Source organism: Nerophis lumbriciformis, linkage group LG37 (assembly GCF_033978685.3).
Source record: "Nerophis lumbriciformis linkage group LG37, RoL_Nlum_v2.1, whole genome shotgun sequence".
In the NCBI taxonomy this organism is placed as follows: Eukaryota; Metazoa; Chordata; class Actinopteri; order Syngnathiformes; family Syngnathidae; genus Nerophis; species Nerophis lumbriciformis.
In genome coordinates this window covers 14,696,288-14,712,972 of record NC_084584.2, presented here as the reverse complement: position 1 = coordinate 14,712,972, position 16,685 = coordinate 14,696,288, and the positions used below count along the sequence as shown (strand labels likewise).

The following is a 16,685-nucleotide window of genomic DNA, read 5'->3' as shown; positions in this document are numbered from 1 at the left end:
GCACTGAAATTCGTGAGTCTCCCGGGAAAATCGGGAGGTTGAAACCGATACCGATAATTTCCGATATTACATTTTAAAGCATTTATCGGACATCTATCTCTAATTTCACTTTTAACACGATAACGATAACTGCGCTGTCTTGTTTTCTTACGCTTTCACTTAAAATTTGCAAGTATGCAGTCAGGAAGGACTCTTTGCCATTAGCTTGAGTGTGGAAGTATTGTCTTATGTTGCACCCTACATGTGTACTAGGGTTGTCCCGATACCAATATTTTGGTACCGGTACCAAAATGTATTTCGATACTTTTCTAAATAAGGGCATACTTGCCAGCCCTCCCGATTTTCCCGGGAGACTCCCGAATTGCAGTGCAATATTGGGGGCGTGCCTTAAAGGCACTGCCTTTGCGTGCCGGCCCAATCACATAATTTCTACGGCTTTTCACACACACAAGTGAATGCAATCCATACTTGGTCAACAGCCATACAGGTCACACTGAGGGTGGCCGTATGAACAACTTTAACACTGTTACAAATATGCGCCACACTGTGAACCCACACCAAACAAGAATGACAAACACATTTCGGGAGAACATCCGCACCGTAACACAACATAAACACAACAGAACAAATACCCAGAACCCCTTGCAGCACTAACTCTTCCGGGACGCTACAATATACACCCCCGCTACCACCAAACCCCGCCCCCTCATCTCTCGAATTCGGAGGTCTCAAGGTTGGCAAGTATGAATAAAGGTGACCACAAAAAATGGCATTATTGGCTTTATTTTAACTAAACATCTTACGGTACATTAAACATATGTTTCTTATTGCAATAGAAGAACAATTTTGTCCTTAAATAAAATAGTGAACATACTAGACAACTTGTATTTTAGTAGTAAGTAAGCAAACAAAGTCTCCTAATTTGTCTGCTGATGTATGCAGTAACATATTGTGTAATTTATCATTCTATTATTTTGTCAAAATTATAAAGGACAAGCTGTAAAAATGGATTATTAATCTACTTGTTCATTTACTATAAGATCTGCTTATTTTCCGTTTCAACATGTTCTATCTACACTGCAAAAACTGAAATCTAAGTAAGATTAAATATCTCAAATAAGGGTGACATTTGCTTATTTTCTGTCTGATAAGATAATTCTTCTCACTTAGCAGATTTTATGTTAGTGTTTTACTTGTTTTAAGGGTTTTGGTCCTAAATGATCTCAGTAAGATATTACAACTTGTTGCTGAGATTTGATGACCTATATTGAGTATGCAAAGCTGTGTCATCAACATTCACAAGTATAAAACTACTTTTTTAAAGTAATGATTTCTTACTTCAAGCATGAAAAAAATAATCATGATGCCGAGCACATATCATTATGTCAAGATAATGGCACTAGCATTTACCTAATTTAAGAATATTTTTCAACATATTGAGCAAAAAGGTCTTATTATTTTTCTACCAAGAAAAGTGCACTTGTTATTAGTGAGAATATACCGTATTTTTCGGAGTATAAGTCGCACCGGAGTATAAGTCGCACCTGCCGAAAATGCATAATAAAGAAAGAAAAAAACATTAGGCAACTTTCATAAACTATGAAAAAAACTGCGACTTATAGTCCGAAAAATACGGTACTTATTTTAAGGTATTTGTGGGTTCATTGAGGTTAGCTGATTTTACTTGTTTTGGAAAGTCTTGACAAGCCGAATTTTCTTGTTCTATTGGCAGATAATTTTGCTTAGTTCAAATAACATACCCATAATTTTGGTTTTTTTTTCTTCTTGTTTTTGAACACCGACTTTTTGCAGTGTACACTTCTGTTCAAATGTAATAATCCCTTATTCTTCTGTTGTTTGGTGATTTCTTGAGTTTATAAACATAATATGAATTTTTTAAAAAGGAAAAAAGATTTTTGTACTTGGTATCATTACAGTGGATGTCAGGTGTAGATCCACCCATGGCATTTGTTTACATTCAGGCGCACTACCTTTTGATAGCGGCGAGGCCGGTGAGCTATTGTATCCTCCTACGGTGTGTAGTGAAGCATGTTTATAGCTATTCCTCTTCCTGCAGGGATGATACTTGTAAGAAACCCACTTTATTCATCGCCATGGAGGTGAGGGTTAGTGATTTAGAAGTAGCTAAAACACTGCCGACTGCAGATGGATGTTCGCTGCTAGCCTGTCTTAAAGCACCTCTTCCTGAGGGTGTTTCAGTTTTTAAGCCAAAATGCGTCCATTCTCCCTTTTCTGTCTATACACTGTCTGCTTGTAAGTACTACTTGATTTTGCTCTTCTGAACATGCTCATAAAACCATGACGTGACGATGCGCCGTCATGCCTGGGAACCGGTACTTCTAAAACACAGTATAGTACCGTTTTTGATTCATTAGTACCGCGATACTATACCAGTACCGGTATGCCGTACAACCCTAAAGTGTACTTAAAACACACCAGCTGTTTGATTTTAACCTGCATCTTAGTTGTAGTTGTCTTACCAAATTTCGAGGTGATGAAATTGCCATGTAAAAATGCTAATACCAATCAGTAGGGCTGTGAATCTTTGGGCACCACACAATTTGATTGGATTCTTGGGGATAACGATTTGATTCAGAATGGTTTCTCGATTCAAAATCAATCCTTTTTTTTAAATAACATTGGGTGCCGAGTCCGCAACCAGACGTGACATCACATGCAACAACAAAAGGTATCAAAATATGGTAGTTTTACGTGAGTTGGTGCGGGGTACAGACGGAACTCGATCGGTACCTATTGCTTGGATTTTGAGGACGTCATTGCCTATGCGTGGTGGTCAAGCAGCGTCTGTTCTCAATGGGTGAATATGCGCCATTTAGCCTTTCTCGAAGAAAAATGCCACTATGCTCGCGTTGTTTTTGGCTGTACAAATTGTCAAATCGCAAAAAAGGATAAGTGTTTCTTCAGAGTTCCTCGAGAGGTAATCAGGAAGGGCGGAAGACTTGAGGATTTTACGAAAGAAGACGACCAAAGTGGCACACACTTCAGTCCAAAGGAGCAAAGTCGAAAAACGCACAAGTTTTTTAAAGGTTTGTTTGATATACTTTTAATACACTTTACTCATTTAGTATATCCCACTGAATTATTATCTTGATATTGTTACAATGATGCTTTGTCAGGAAAAGTACTTCTATGTCTCCACTCTTGTTTATTTTGTACACAAATGTGTCAGAGTAAATATGACAACAAGACAAAAATCAAATATGGTGATGATTCAGTAATTGTTAGCTTGTTAAATAGAAATGCAGTCACGGGTTTCGAGCTGTCGGGTGTTAGTTTGTTTACATGTACGCGAGAGGCAAAAAAAATCATGAAATGCAACCTCGCCCGGGCAGAAAAGATGCATATTTTTCTGGGAGAGTCTTGATGCTAATTTCCTTGACCCAGCCACACATAAAGAAGTTATAGACCTCCATGCTTTTCATCTGTTTTGTTGTGTAGAATGACGTCGGAGCACAAGATAGTTCGACATGTCTGGGAACTCCACGGACAGATAACCCTTGATATCACTCGACAAATCTTTTTTCGATAAAGTATAGGGTGCTATTCCATTGAATAGTTAGATCTTTTGCTCGTATCTGCTTTTTGCAGGAAGATCTAGGCCCCTTGCCTACTCATATAGTTTGCACACTGCTTGCTGCACAACAGCCATCTTGGCTTGGTTGACAACTGCTTTTTTTCCACTTCCGGTAAAGAAGTCAAATGTCAGAATAAAAGCAATAAAAGTACCGAATTTGGTACCCATGCCTATTACCGCTGTACTGTAGATCCGTGCTATCTGTGGGTGGTGTTCCAAGACCCCAAGGGACTCATGGAGAAACACTAATAGTGTAAAATCTTCCGATATTCAAGCCAGGGCTATTCAACCGGGGGTTCGGGGACCAAATCCAGGGATTTACGTCATTAGAGGCCCCAAGTTCAGTTAAAACCTTGGGAGACAAACATTTTTGCAGCAAATTCCTAAAAACACTAGTGTGCTCATGTTGTATCGAGGAGCTTGGAGCACTATAAACACATTGGCAGATCCTTGCATTGACATTTTAACCTTTAACCACTTTAACACTGGGTTCCAAACTTAACTGAGGTGTTCCCCAAGGCCCTCTTCTTTTTGCCAGTTATTTTTCGTAGTGTGGTTTTCTTCAAGGTTTCATTTTAGGTCCTCTCTTTTTCGTCACTTGGGCTATTCAACTGATGGTCCATTAGTTCAGTTCCAAAAAAACTGTGAGAGACTCACATTTTTCAGCAGATTCTTAAAAACACTAGAGTGCTGTTACAGAGATGATCTTAAGCAAGCTTTTTTGCAAAAGTTCCTTAAAAACAGCGGAGCGCTCCTGTAACTCTGACAAAATAAATAGACCAAATTCAAATGTCTACTGAAGAGGAAACTGGTTCTCCGAAATATAGAAAATAAGACTAACAGTGATGGGAGAAGTCCGGCCACCCGATCCTCAGAATTTTCCAAAACAATTAAGTTGAATATCCCTGCTCTAAGCCCAATAATATGCCTCACAAACAACTTAAACCACATTGTAAATTGTATGATGTAAATGTAATCAACACTAATGAAGAGTAATGACCAGGGCTGTGAATCTTTGGGCACCACACGATTCCATTCCATTCTTGGAGGTAACGATTCGATTCAGAATCGATTCTCGATTCAAAACAATTCTTGATTCAAAATCTATATTTTTTCAATAACATTGGATGCCAGTTCTATGATTAACTACATTCCTCCATCAAATAGATACAAAGCTCAGATCAATTTCTATATTACTTAAAAGAAAACTGGTTTCGTTTAATATAATTCTACCAGAACATTTAATAAAGTCCAATACAAATAAGGCAACAAGAGAGGTATCACACACTTCTCTTTTCTAAAGTAAATCTGTACAGCAGATATGATCATCTACATCAGGGGTGCTCACACTTTTTCTGCAGGCGAGCTACTTTTCAATTGATCAAGTCGTGGGGATCTACCTCATTCATATATATAATTTATATTTACTTATTTATGAAATATATGTTTTTGTTAACAAGTTAAAGGTGTTTAATGATAATACAAGCATGTTTAACACATATAGTTAATATTGTTAATAAGTTAAAGGTGTTTAAAGATAATACAAGTATGTTTAATACATATAGTTAATATTGTTAACAAGTTAAAGGTGTTTAAAGATAATGCAAGCATGTTTAACACATATAGTTAATATTGTTAACAAGTTAAAGGTGTTTAAAGATAATACAAGCATGTTTAACACATATAGTTAATATTGTTAACAACTTAAAGGTGGTTAAAGATAATACAAGCATGTTTAACACATATAGTTAATATTGTTAATAAGTTAAAGGTGTTTAAAGATAATACAAGCATGTTTAACACATATAGTTAATATTGTTAATAAGTTAAAGGTGTTTAAAGATAATATACAAGCATGTTTAACACATATACGGTAGTTAATATTGTTAACAAGTTAAAGGTGTTTAAAGATAATACAAGCATGTTTAACATATAGATTCCTTTCTTTCATGAAGACAAGAGTATAAGTTGGTGTATTACCTGATTCTGATGACTTGCATTGATTGGAATCAGACAGTGGTGCTGATAACGTCCGCATTTTCGAATGGAGGAGAAAAAAAGTCCTCCTTTCTGTCCAATACCACATGAAAGTGGTTGGTTTTTGGCATCTTATTTGTCCAGCTTCCGTACTCCTTTGTATACACTTTACAAGAAATACATTGTCGGCAAACTCCGTAGCTTGCTAGCTTGTGCACGCCAGCTTTCTGAGACTCTTATTTTGTTAGCACAACTGTGCAACTGTGCAGTCGGTCTTTGGAGTTTTGACGACAAGTACGGCGCCAGAGTCTGTTGAAATAAAGTGTTTCTCGCCTTCCAGTCGGTAATTTTAATGAGCTGGCAGCAGCCAGCGTCATCTCAGAAGACCCTCGGGTGCCGTGAATGTCAATCAAGTGACGAAAGTGACGTCATAGTGAAGATTTATGATCGCTAATTTTTAGGACTATTTTTTTAATGCCTGGCTGGTGATCGACTGACACACCCTCCGAGATCGACCGGTAGCTCGCGATCGACGTAATGAACACCCGTGATCTACATCAACAATATGATTTGCCTGAGTGGCTGAACTGGACAGATTGAAAAAATAAAATAAATCTTGTAAAAAATGATTTTTGATTTTTTGTAATCGATTAAGAATCGAGAGTAATCTGAAAATCGATCTTTTTTACACCCCTAAGAATGACAGATACAGTCAAACCTGTATTAGCGGTCACTTGCCTATAGCGGCCACAGAAAAAAGTACAGTTATATACCCTGTCTATAGCAGCCACTCGTTTTCCATACTCAGTATAGCGGCTACCGATATCCACATTTGCCATACCACGGGCCGTGAAATTTCATTTCTTAAGCGGGATTTGCAGTGACCGCAACGGCATCCCAACCACGGGGTGGCGAGCATCCAGACCAGACCTGGGCAAATTAAGGGCCGGGGGCCACATGCGGCCCGTTAAGCGTTTCAATCTGGCCCGCCGAACATTCCCAAATAATTGTTTTAGATCTTTAAGATGGAAAGTGTAGCTGCCATCATGATGTGCAGTGATGTTTTCAAATTACCGTATGTCTTGAATTATACAAAGTATTTCAATGGTTGGAATCTGCGCTTTTGCATGATATACTAGTTACTATGGTAATCTACTTAGTTACTATGGTAATCTAATTAGTTACTATGGTCATGTAAGTCACAGCAGCTCAGACGAGGCACCAAGCAGTGTGGGTGGGGAGCGTTTCCACAGAGTGTTTCCAGAGCGGCCAGCCTGAAATGCGGGTGTCAGGGACAGACACGAAATGAGATTTTTACGACAAAGTTCTAAAGCTTAGTGATATATCAGATATTTCAGATTGTAGGTGTTTTTTTTTACCCTTCACGTTCATATTTCGCTGTTTGTTGCATTTTTGTTGCGTTTCGCTTGATTGTAAAACATGTCGATCGAGAGGGGGTGTGACGTTCATATGTTGTCAATATTCAGAGTTTTATCGTTCATAGTTAATATTGTAAATCTCACATTCTTTATTTTCATGTACATTCTGGGTGTCTCATTCAGTAAAAAAAATTAAAACTCCATTCCGAATTTTAGCATTCAATCAGACATCATTGTGAGGTTTTGTATTAGTGTTCCTAAAAATAGATATACCGGCCCCAGACACACTTTTTCCCTAAATGTGGCCCCCCGAGTCAAAATAATTGCCCAGGCCTGATCCAGACCATGCAGCCGAGTTGACTGATCCCCAAAAAGTCTGTCATGAATGTAAAACAGCATCCTATTCATGTGAGCAACACCGAGCAGGCTCAAATTCAATAGCACTGTTCAAGCTTAGAAAGTTTGTAAAACTGTATTTTGGAAACGGTTTACTTCCCTTCCGAATATAATTGTTTAAAGGTCAACATGTACGGAAATTCAAAATGGCGGCCAACCGACATATAGTGACCACATGTCTATCGCGGTCACTTTCTTTGTTTCCTTTGAGTGGTCACTATAGACAGGTTTGACTGTAACTGACAGAACAGAGAATCTAAGTCAGTCTTTCGCCTGGTCGTCAGGCTCCCACTACAAATATATTATATTCTACACTGCTTGACTGTTGTAATTCCATTAATGACTTACGATTACATACTAATTGGTAAATGGGTTATACGTGCATAGCGCTTTTCTACCTTCAAGGTAGGGCTGGGCGATATATCGATATACTCAATATATCGCGGGTTTGTCTCTGTGCGATATAGAAAATGACTATATCGTGATATTCAAGTACCGTATTTTTCGGACTATAAGTCGCAGTTTTCTTCATAGTTTGGCCGGGCTCCAGTGCGACATATATATGTTTTTTTCCTTCTTTATTATGCGTTTTCGGCAGGTGCGACTTATACTCCGGTGCGACTTATACTCCGAAAAATACGGTATATGTTCTCACGCAGTTGCTTTTATCTGCGGGCATTACACTACAGGCTCTTCTCCCTCTTTCTTGCCTCTGCATCTCACAGAGATATAAAACAAGCGCACCTTCTTACATACGTCACATACGTATACGCCCTCGCGGAGCAGAGAGGTAGCGGCATGTGTAACGTTAGCTGTGGTGCGAGTGGTAATACGACAGAAAGAAGGTGCGAATCTGGTAACAAATGAAGGAAGAATTAATTCCCAAGAAAAACAGCACGGGGTCCATCGTCTGGCGGTGGTTTGGCTTCAAGCGGGAATATGTCGAACAGACAACCGTAATATGTCAAGCGTGGGGCAAAAGCGTTGCTACAAAAAGTAGCATTACTGCTAATATGTAGCATCATTTGAAAAGTCACCCGCTAGAGAATGAAGAGTGTTTGAAACTCCGCATGTCAACATCTCCGTTCGGTGCCACACCCAGAAAATGCAGAGGCAACCATTTCCAGATCAACACTGTATGAAAAAAATAGCAACAACAGAAGGAGATAACGTCCGCAGGAACCTACCACATAGTGAAGGACATACACTATTTGATTTCCTATTATGCAGCTAATTCTTATTGACACTTATTCAAATATCTTGTGTGACATCATGCACTAAAGTGCACTTTATTTGTTTTAAACTATTGTAGTGGCGTTCTGTACAAAAAGTGCACTTTAATTTAGTGTTGTTTTGATATGTCATCTTAGTGACATCATGCACAAAAGTGCACTCACAGCTTGTTTTAAAATGTCTCTGACAATCTTGCACTTTCTGTTTTGGAAATGACATGAATGTTTGTGCCACTGCTTAATAACTGTTTAATAAATTGACTTAGTCAGGAATGTGATTTGACCACAATGAAAAAGACTGAAAAAATGTCCGGGGGTCTGAGGGCCGAAGGCCCCCAGCCAGGTCCAGGGCGGTGCCCTGGTGGGGGGACAAGGGGGCTCCTGGTTTTTCACCAATTTAACATGCTAAAATTAACAAAGACAGCACCATTTGAAGAAAATATTTTAGTGTTTAAAAACATGAAAACATCATTAATATAACATTCCTTGCTTTAAGTTGTTTCATATGTTTTTGGCGTTTCGCATGTACTTCCAAAGCCTTGAAACCTCATGATCCATAGTCAATATTATCATGACACCACGTGCACAAAACCTTTCCGGGACGATCGATTTTCCGAATAAAATCACCGAACAAAGTCGTAACTTCCTTCTTCCCAACAGTATCAGTGATTTCCCTTTCCATCCAGTCCCATCGAAACTTATTTTTGACATGTTTATCAATTTCTTTTACTCGTAAAGCGTCCTTTCTCTCGAGAACCGACATCGTTTACATATGGAAAATGGCGGTAATAACCATTATGAATGATGACGTTTTTAACGTCATCATTCATAACAGATGTCCTGATTGGTCACAAGGAACATATCGACCAATCAACTACGGCGTAATATAAACTACGTCTCGAATCTTGATTTAGGGTCGGAAAAAAAACCGGAAAAACGGGAGTAATTTTTTTTTTCCTCCCGAGATTAAAAAAGACGGAATTCCGACTTTAGACGGAAAAATCACATGCCTGCTTAGTTGTGATTTCCCTCCCTGCATGAAAGTTTAAAATGAGCATATATTAATGCAGTAAGAACAAGAATGTTTTAATGTAGACACATAGAATCATCATACTGCTGTGATTATATGCATCAAGTGTTCATTCAAGGCTAAGGCAATATATCGAGATATATATCGTGTATCGTGACATGGCCTAAAAATAACGAGATTTAAAAAAAAGGCCATATTGCCCAGCCCTACTTCAAGGTACTTAAAGCGCTTCGACACTATTTCCACATTCACACACTGATGGCGAGAGCTGCCATGCAGGGGCCTAACCACGACCCATCAGGAGCAAGGGTGAAGTGTCTTGCTCAAGGACACAACGGATGTGACTAGGATGGCGGAAGCCGGGGATCAAACCAGGAACCCTCAGGTTGCTGGCACGGCCGCTCTACCAACATCGTTAACTTGTGTTAACCGTCCTTGGTTTCCCTGGCAACCAAAAGCGAAAGCTTGGCAGGCAAAGGGTTGCCATCTTACACCTACATCGTTACATGTGTTTTATTTTAGCATTATCGGTGAATGAGATGGGTTTTCTAGAAAAAACTGCATATTTTTGGAAAGAATAAACACAAACGCAATTCCGCGGTGCCGCAAATACTGAATAGCTGGCGATACAATCGACTGCACAACATGCTGATAACTGTTGGTAACCTCTGAAGCTGCATGAGAAATATAGCATATATATAACATTCTGCAATATATATATAACATTCTGGCCACAATGGCGTGATGTAGTTTTCCGCACCTGAGTGCAGGACGAGTGAGGCACCCCTGGGTATGTTTTGAAGGTGATCATCTGCGGGGTGACTATGCATTTCAGCTTTTCTGCCGTCATGGCGCCAAACTGCACGGGGATCATCTCGTCCTTCTCGCCGTGGCACTGCAGGATGGGCATGTTCTTGTAGCCGTTCGACGCCTGCACAGTGGGGACACCACAACTGATTCGACCGAGGACTTTAGCTCGACACCAAATAATGATAATAATAGTAAGCACCGAAGGGAAAGACTTGTGAAGTGGCAGCCAGCAGCTGAGGGCCACGACGCCGGCTAACTGATGCTGGCAGGTCAAGGCGGTGTACAGGGACAACGCCCCGCCCTGAAGGAGGACGCACACAACAGAAGGACATCAGCGTTGATGCTTGAAGTTCCTGTGCTCAGCCTAAAAAAAGGTTCCTACCTGAGAGAAGCCTCCGAGCATGATGCGGTGGGGAGGAATGCCGTTTTTAGCCTCGTGTTCAATTATGGCCTTGACTGCAAGAAGAGACAAAAATAGAGATAAAATGTAACATAGATCACAAAGGACTCCTGGTCAATGCGCTTCATTTAGGACCATCTTCGACGCAGGATTTTCATAGTCGGATCTGATTTGTTAGATTTTGCCCATCGCCGACGACTGACTGGTCACCAGGTGTCAGGAAAGTCACATTTCACCCTTTGACCACTGGGGGGAGCTTTGAGTCAGGTATTGCTTGTCTCATGCCATGCCCTCTCACTGGATGGTGTCCAACCGCAGAGGGTCAAAACATCCATCCATCCATCCATTTTCTACCCCTTGTCCCTTTTGGGGTTGCGGGGGGTGCTGGAGCCTATCTCAGCTGCATTCGGGCGGTAGGTGGGGTACACCCTGGACAAGTCGCCACCTCATCGCATACAAATGGAAAATAGTTTTCATGATGGCGTCTTAGTTAAGTTTGTGAGCATCTTTATTGCAATCAATTAAGACACATTTAAATTGATGAATTATACATTTTAGCCCTTTACATACCGTACATAGGAATGTAGGATATGTGCGATATGGTCTAAAATCTATATCGCGATATACTGTAAATTCCCAACTATAAGCCGCGACTTTTTTTCCTATGCTTTTCACCCTGCGGCTTATAAAACGGTGCAGCTAATACATGGATTTTTCTTTGCAAAGGGGCATAATGCAAATAGTACCAAGCAAACGCTAAGTAGGTGTGTTATTGTTTTTGCTATGGTGCCATTTTATGGACGACACTGAAGGTCGGGGGTCCCCAAACTTTTTGACTCGGGGGCCGCATTGGGTTAAAAACACACACACACACACACACACACACACACACACACACACACACACACACACACACACACACATTTATATATACATCCATTTTCTACCGCTTGTCCGTTCGGGGTCGCGGGGGGTGCTGGAGCCTATCTCAGCTGCTTCGGGCGGAAGGCGGGGTACATCCATCCATCCATCCATCCATCCATCTTCTTCCGCTTATCCGAGGTCGGGTCGCGGGGGCAGTAGCCTAAGCAGGGAAGCCCAGACTTCCCTCTCCCCAGCCACTTCGTCCAGCTCTTCCCGGGGGATCCCGAGGCGTTTCCAGGCCAGCCGTGAGACATAGTCTTCCCAACGTGTCCTGGGTCTTCCCCGTGGCCTCCTACCGGTCGGACGTGCCCTAAACACCTCCCTAGGGAGGCGTTCGGGTGGCATCCTGACCAGATGCCCGAACCACCACATCTGGCTCCTCTCGATGTGGAGGAGCTGCGGCTTTACTTTGAGCTTCCCCCGGATGGCAGAGCTTCTCACCCTATCTCTAAGGGAGAGCCCCGCCACCCGGCGGAGGAAACTCATTTCGGCCGCTTGTACCCGTGATCTTGTCCTTTCGGTCATAACCCAAAGCTCATGACCATAGGTGAGGATGGGAACGTAGATCGACTGGTAAATTGAGAGCTTTGCCTTACGGCTCAGCTCCTTCTTCACCACAACGGATCGATACAGCATCCGCATTACTGAAGACGCCGCACCGATCCGCCTGTCGATCTCACGATCCACTCTTCCCTCACTCGTGAACAAGACTCCGCGGGGTACATATATATATATATATATATATATATATATATATATATATATATATATATATATATATATATATATATATATATATATATAATATATATATATAATATATATAATCTCCTGACGATTGAGGGTACCCCCCCTCATGAAACAGGCCTGTAGAGATGAAATAGTTTTGTGATTTTTTTCCCACACATACATACATACATATATATATATATATATATATATATATATATATATATATATATATATATATATATATATATATATATATGTCAGAAAAATTGTATGTAAATTATCAAAAAACTTTCCGTCCTCTGAGTTCCCAGTGAACAGACGAAAGCTGTCTTTGTTGCACCAAGCCAAAGGCTTGGAAAATTCCGCTGTGTATGATGGGAGGAGACGGGAGGGGTTATCTATTGTAATCCAAGACCTGCCCAAGCTCGATCCAGGACCAGTCCAAGCCCGTGGCATCTTTTTCTTTTGTGTAAATATGACCGAAAACAATGGCTGTTTACATACTCCCCATTCCTTTAGAAACAGCTGTTGTTATGTAAACAGGGAAAGTCCAAATAAAAAGAGGTGGCGTACAATTTTCCGCCAGAGCGTGCTGGAGACTGTACAAGAGTGCAGCCCAGACGTTTCTCCTCAAATTGAGCCAAATTTAATTCTGTCTCTGTTTAATTCCTTGCTTCTTGTCTCGTTTAATAGATGTCATCAGTGTTTGAACATGACAATATACATATAAGCTTAGAAAGTTTGTGGGACAAGTTAACATATACGTATATATGCATTTTACTGTGTGGAGTTTGCATGTCCTCCCCGTGACTGCGTGGGTTCCCTCCGGGTACTCCGGCTTCCTCCCACTTCCAAAGACATGCACCTGGGGATAAGTTGATTGGCAACACTAAATTGGCCCTAGTGTGTGGATGTGAGTGTGAATGTTGTCTGTCTATCTGTGTTGGCCCTGCGATGAGGTGGCGACTTGTCCAGGGTGTACCCCGCCTTCCGCCCAATTGTAGCTGAGATAGGCTCCAGCGCCCCCCGCGACCCCAAAGGGAATAAGCGGTAGAAAATGGATGGATGGATGGATGCATTTTTAGACAATATGATTTGCCTGAGCAGCTAGGAGACACCAAGAGCAACAAGCAATAGAAAATGAATTAGAAAGGACAGATTAAAAAAAACAACATTTTATAACTTGGGACTTCCCGCGGGCCGAATTTTGGACGCTGGCGGGCCTTATCCAGTTTGGGGACCCCTGCTGTAGGTGCTGCATGCCCTTCTGTTTAGACTGAGCTTTTTTTTAACACGAAGCACTGTTCCATCTTCTAGCAGTCCATAGCGTTTCTACTCGTATGGATTCTTCAGTCATGAGTCCAAGCAACATTTGTAAGTTTTACAGTACAACAATTCTTACTTACTAAACTGTCCCATGTGTGACGTCTGTAGGACGGTTTTCATGCATATTTGTACGGGCTATTGTAATGTAATCAAGCTAGCGTTGTTAACATTAGCTAATATGCTAACACGTTCCTGAGTGTCTGTGTTAGTATTATTAACTTACAATTAGGGATGTCCGAAAACATCAGACTGCCGATATTATTGGCCGATAAATGCTTTAAAATGTAATATCGAAAATTATCGGTATCGGTTTCAAAAAGTACAATTTATGACTTTTCAAAACGCCGCTGTGTACAAGGGCGTAGGGAGAAGCACAGAGCGCCAATAAATCTTAAAGGCACTTCCTTTGCGTGCCGGCCCAGTCACATAACACCTACAGCTTTTCACACACACAAGTAAATGCAAGTCATACTTGGTCAACAGCGATACAGGTCCCACTGAGGGTAGACGTATAAACAACTTTAACACTGTTACAAATATGCGCCACACTGTGAACCCACACCAAACAAGAATGACAAACACATTTCGGGAGAACATCCACACTGTAACACAACATAAACACAACAGAACAAATACCCAGAACCCCTTGTAGCACTAACTCTTCCGGGACGCTACAATATACACCCCCCGCTACCCCCTCTCCCCCCACCTCAACCCCAGCGATACAGGTCCCACTGAGGGTAGATGTATAAACAACTTTAACACTGTTACAAATATGCGCCGCACTGTGAACCCACACCAAACAAGAATGACAAACACATTTCGGGAGAACATCCACACCGTAACACAACATAAACACAACAGAACAAATACCCAGAACCCCTTGTAGCACTAACTCTTCCGGGACGCTACAATATACACCCACCTCTTCCGGGATGCTACAATATACACAATATACACCCCCCCCCCCGCTACCCCCTCTCCCCCCACCTCAACCCCAGCGATACAGGTCCCACTGAGGGTAGACGTATAAACAACTTTAACACTGTTACAAATATGCGTCGCACTGTGAACCCACACCAAACAAGAATGACAAACACATTTCGGGAGAACATCCACACCGTAACACAACATAAACACAACAGAACAAATACCCAGAACCCCTTGCAGCATTAACTCTTCCGGGACGCTACAATATACACCCCCCGCTACCCCCTCTCCCCCCATTTCAAACCCGCCCACCTCAACCTCCTCATGCTCTCTCAGGGAGAGCATGTCCCAAATTCCAAGCTGCTGTTTTGAGGCATGTTAGAAAAAATATAGCACTTTGTGACTTCAATAATAAATATGGCAGTGCCATGTTGGCATTTTTGTCCATAACTTGAGTTGATTTATTTTGGAAAACCTTGTTACATTGTTTAATGCATCCAGCGGGGGGGCATCACAACAAAATTAGGCATAATAATGTGTTAATTCCACGACTGTATATATCGGTATCGGTTGATATCGGAATCGGTAATTAAGAGTTGGACAATATCGGAATATCGGCAAAAAAGCCATTATCGGACATCTCTACTTACAATGGCATTCTTTTTGTATTGTTCCAGTTTCGTAAATTCACCAAAACGTCACTGTGGACTTATTGAGGTCTGTTTAGCTGTAGCAAGTGGCAAACACAAAGTGCTTCACTGTTTCGTTAAAAAAAACCCACCTAAGTAGAAAGGAGACCAGAAAAGCTTTTACTTTGAAAAGTAGACGCTTGCTGAAGGCCCCAGACAATACGGCATGAGATGGGAGCCATGACACTGGAGGTCTCCAGGCTGCAGACATACACTCCTGGGAGCTCTAAGTCTTTGCTGAAGGCCACTAGAGGTTTAACATGTGCTGCTTTATCACCGTGAATGCATGCAGGAAGACTTCCAATGTGCCAAGACTCAGCCAATCAAGTGTCTTAACCAGAGCGGCTATCTTATTTTACCCGTCCTCAAGCACTTTAGCAGCCTAAAAATGTCAGTGGGGAGGCAGAACAACGCTGCACGTGACTCCAACTCACTGTTTTCTGCTGCCTTTTTGATCCCAGGTTCGTCCTCGGGGGTGTCGGGGCTCAGGCCCATCAGGTCAAACCTGCACACAAATCCTCATTTTGACTTTGTTTTCCAGGCGGCGGCGCAAACATCTCTTACCACGCCGGCATCATGAGGTTCCGGCTGAGAGTGACAGGAATCCGTGGCCTACAGGAGGAGAACACAAGAAGGTCGGTAAAAACAGGAGCGACAAGCTTTTTTTTTTTAGCACCAAGGTGACCGGTTTGACTCGTTTGAAGAGCAAAGTGTGCTTTCAACTCCTGCTGCTGACTGACTGAAAGACTGTAGAAATCAAGGAATGAAGGACACTCACGCGTGCGGGCAGATGAACTTAACGTGGGGCAGCTGGATGCCCGTCAAGGTTTCGGCCCACCCGTGCCTATCAAAGAGGAGAAGTTTCAAGCAGGGTGACAGCATTCATCTTAACACAAGACAGTCCATCAGGGGTAGTCTACTAAATTGTGTTGGGGGCCGCATTTTAAAAAGATAAGGACCGGACCTCTCCCTTCACTATCAGTCTTATTTTGTATATTCCATAGAACCAGCGCCCTCTAAAGTAGTGATTTTGGTATGTTTATTTTGTCTGAGTTAGCGAAGCGCTTACTGTTTTGAAAGACCTTCAGCAAAAAAGCTGGCGAAAGAGTCTCCTCACAAATTTTCACGGGCCACCATTTTAATAGCCCAAATCGGGGCTCAGCAACCCGCGGCTCTAGAGCTCTATTTTTAATAAGTGATGGTTTAAAAAAATATAAAAATGTATTTTATTTTTTTAGATCGAC

The 16,685-nt window shown here is 41.5% G+C and overlaps 1 protein-coding gene across 4 annotated transcripts in view; it reads right to left on the bottom strand.

The window, feature by feature from the left end:
* The window catches only part of lypla2 (lysophospholipase 2), a 52,109-nt gene that overhangs the window by 1,631 nt on the left and 33,793 nt on the right, over positions 1-16,685 (bottom strand). For all 4 annotated transcript variants that reach the window (XM_061930873.1, XM_061930875.1, XM_072912522.1 and 1 more), the window contains exons 4-9: positions 16,220-16,285; positions 16,006-16,053; positions 15,876-15,946; positions 10,823-10,896; positions 10,640-10,741; positions 10,391-10,561 (exon numbers count right to left, since the gene is read on the bottom strand). In XM_061930873.1, the coding sequence (XP_061786857.1) occupies positions 10,391-10,561; positions 10,640-10,741; positions 10,823-10,896; positions 15,876-15,946; positions 16,006-16,053; positions 16,220-16,285 (532 nt within the window). The remainder of the gene's footprint in view (positions 1-10,390; positions 10,562-10,639; positions 10,742-10,822; positions 10,897-15,875; positions 15,947-16,005; positions 16,054-16,219; positions 16,286-16,685) is intronic.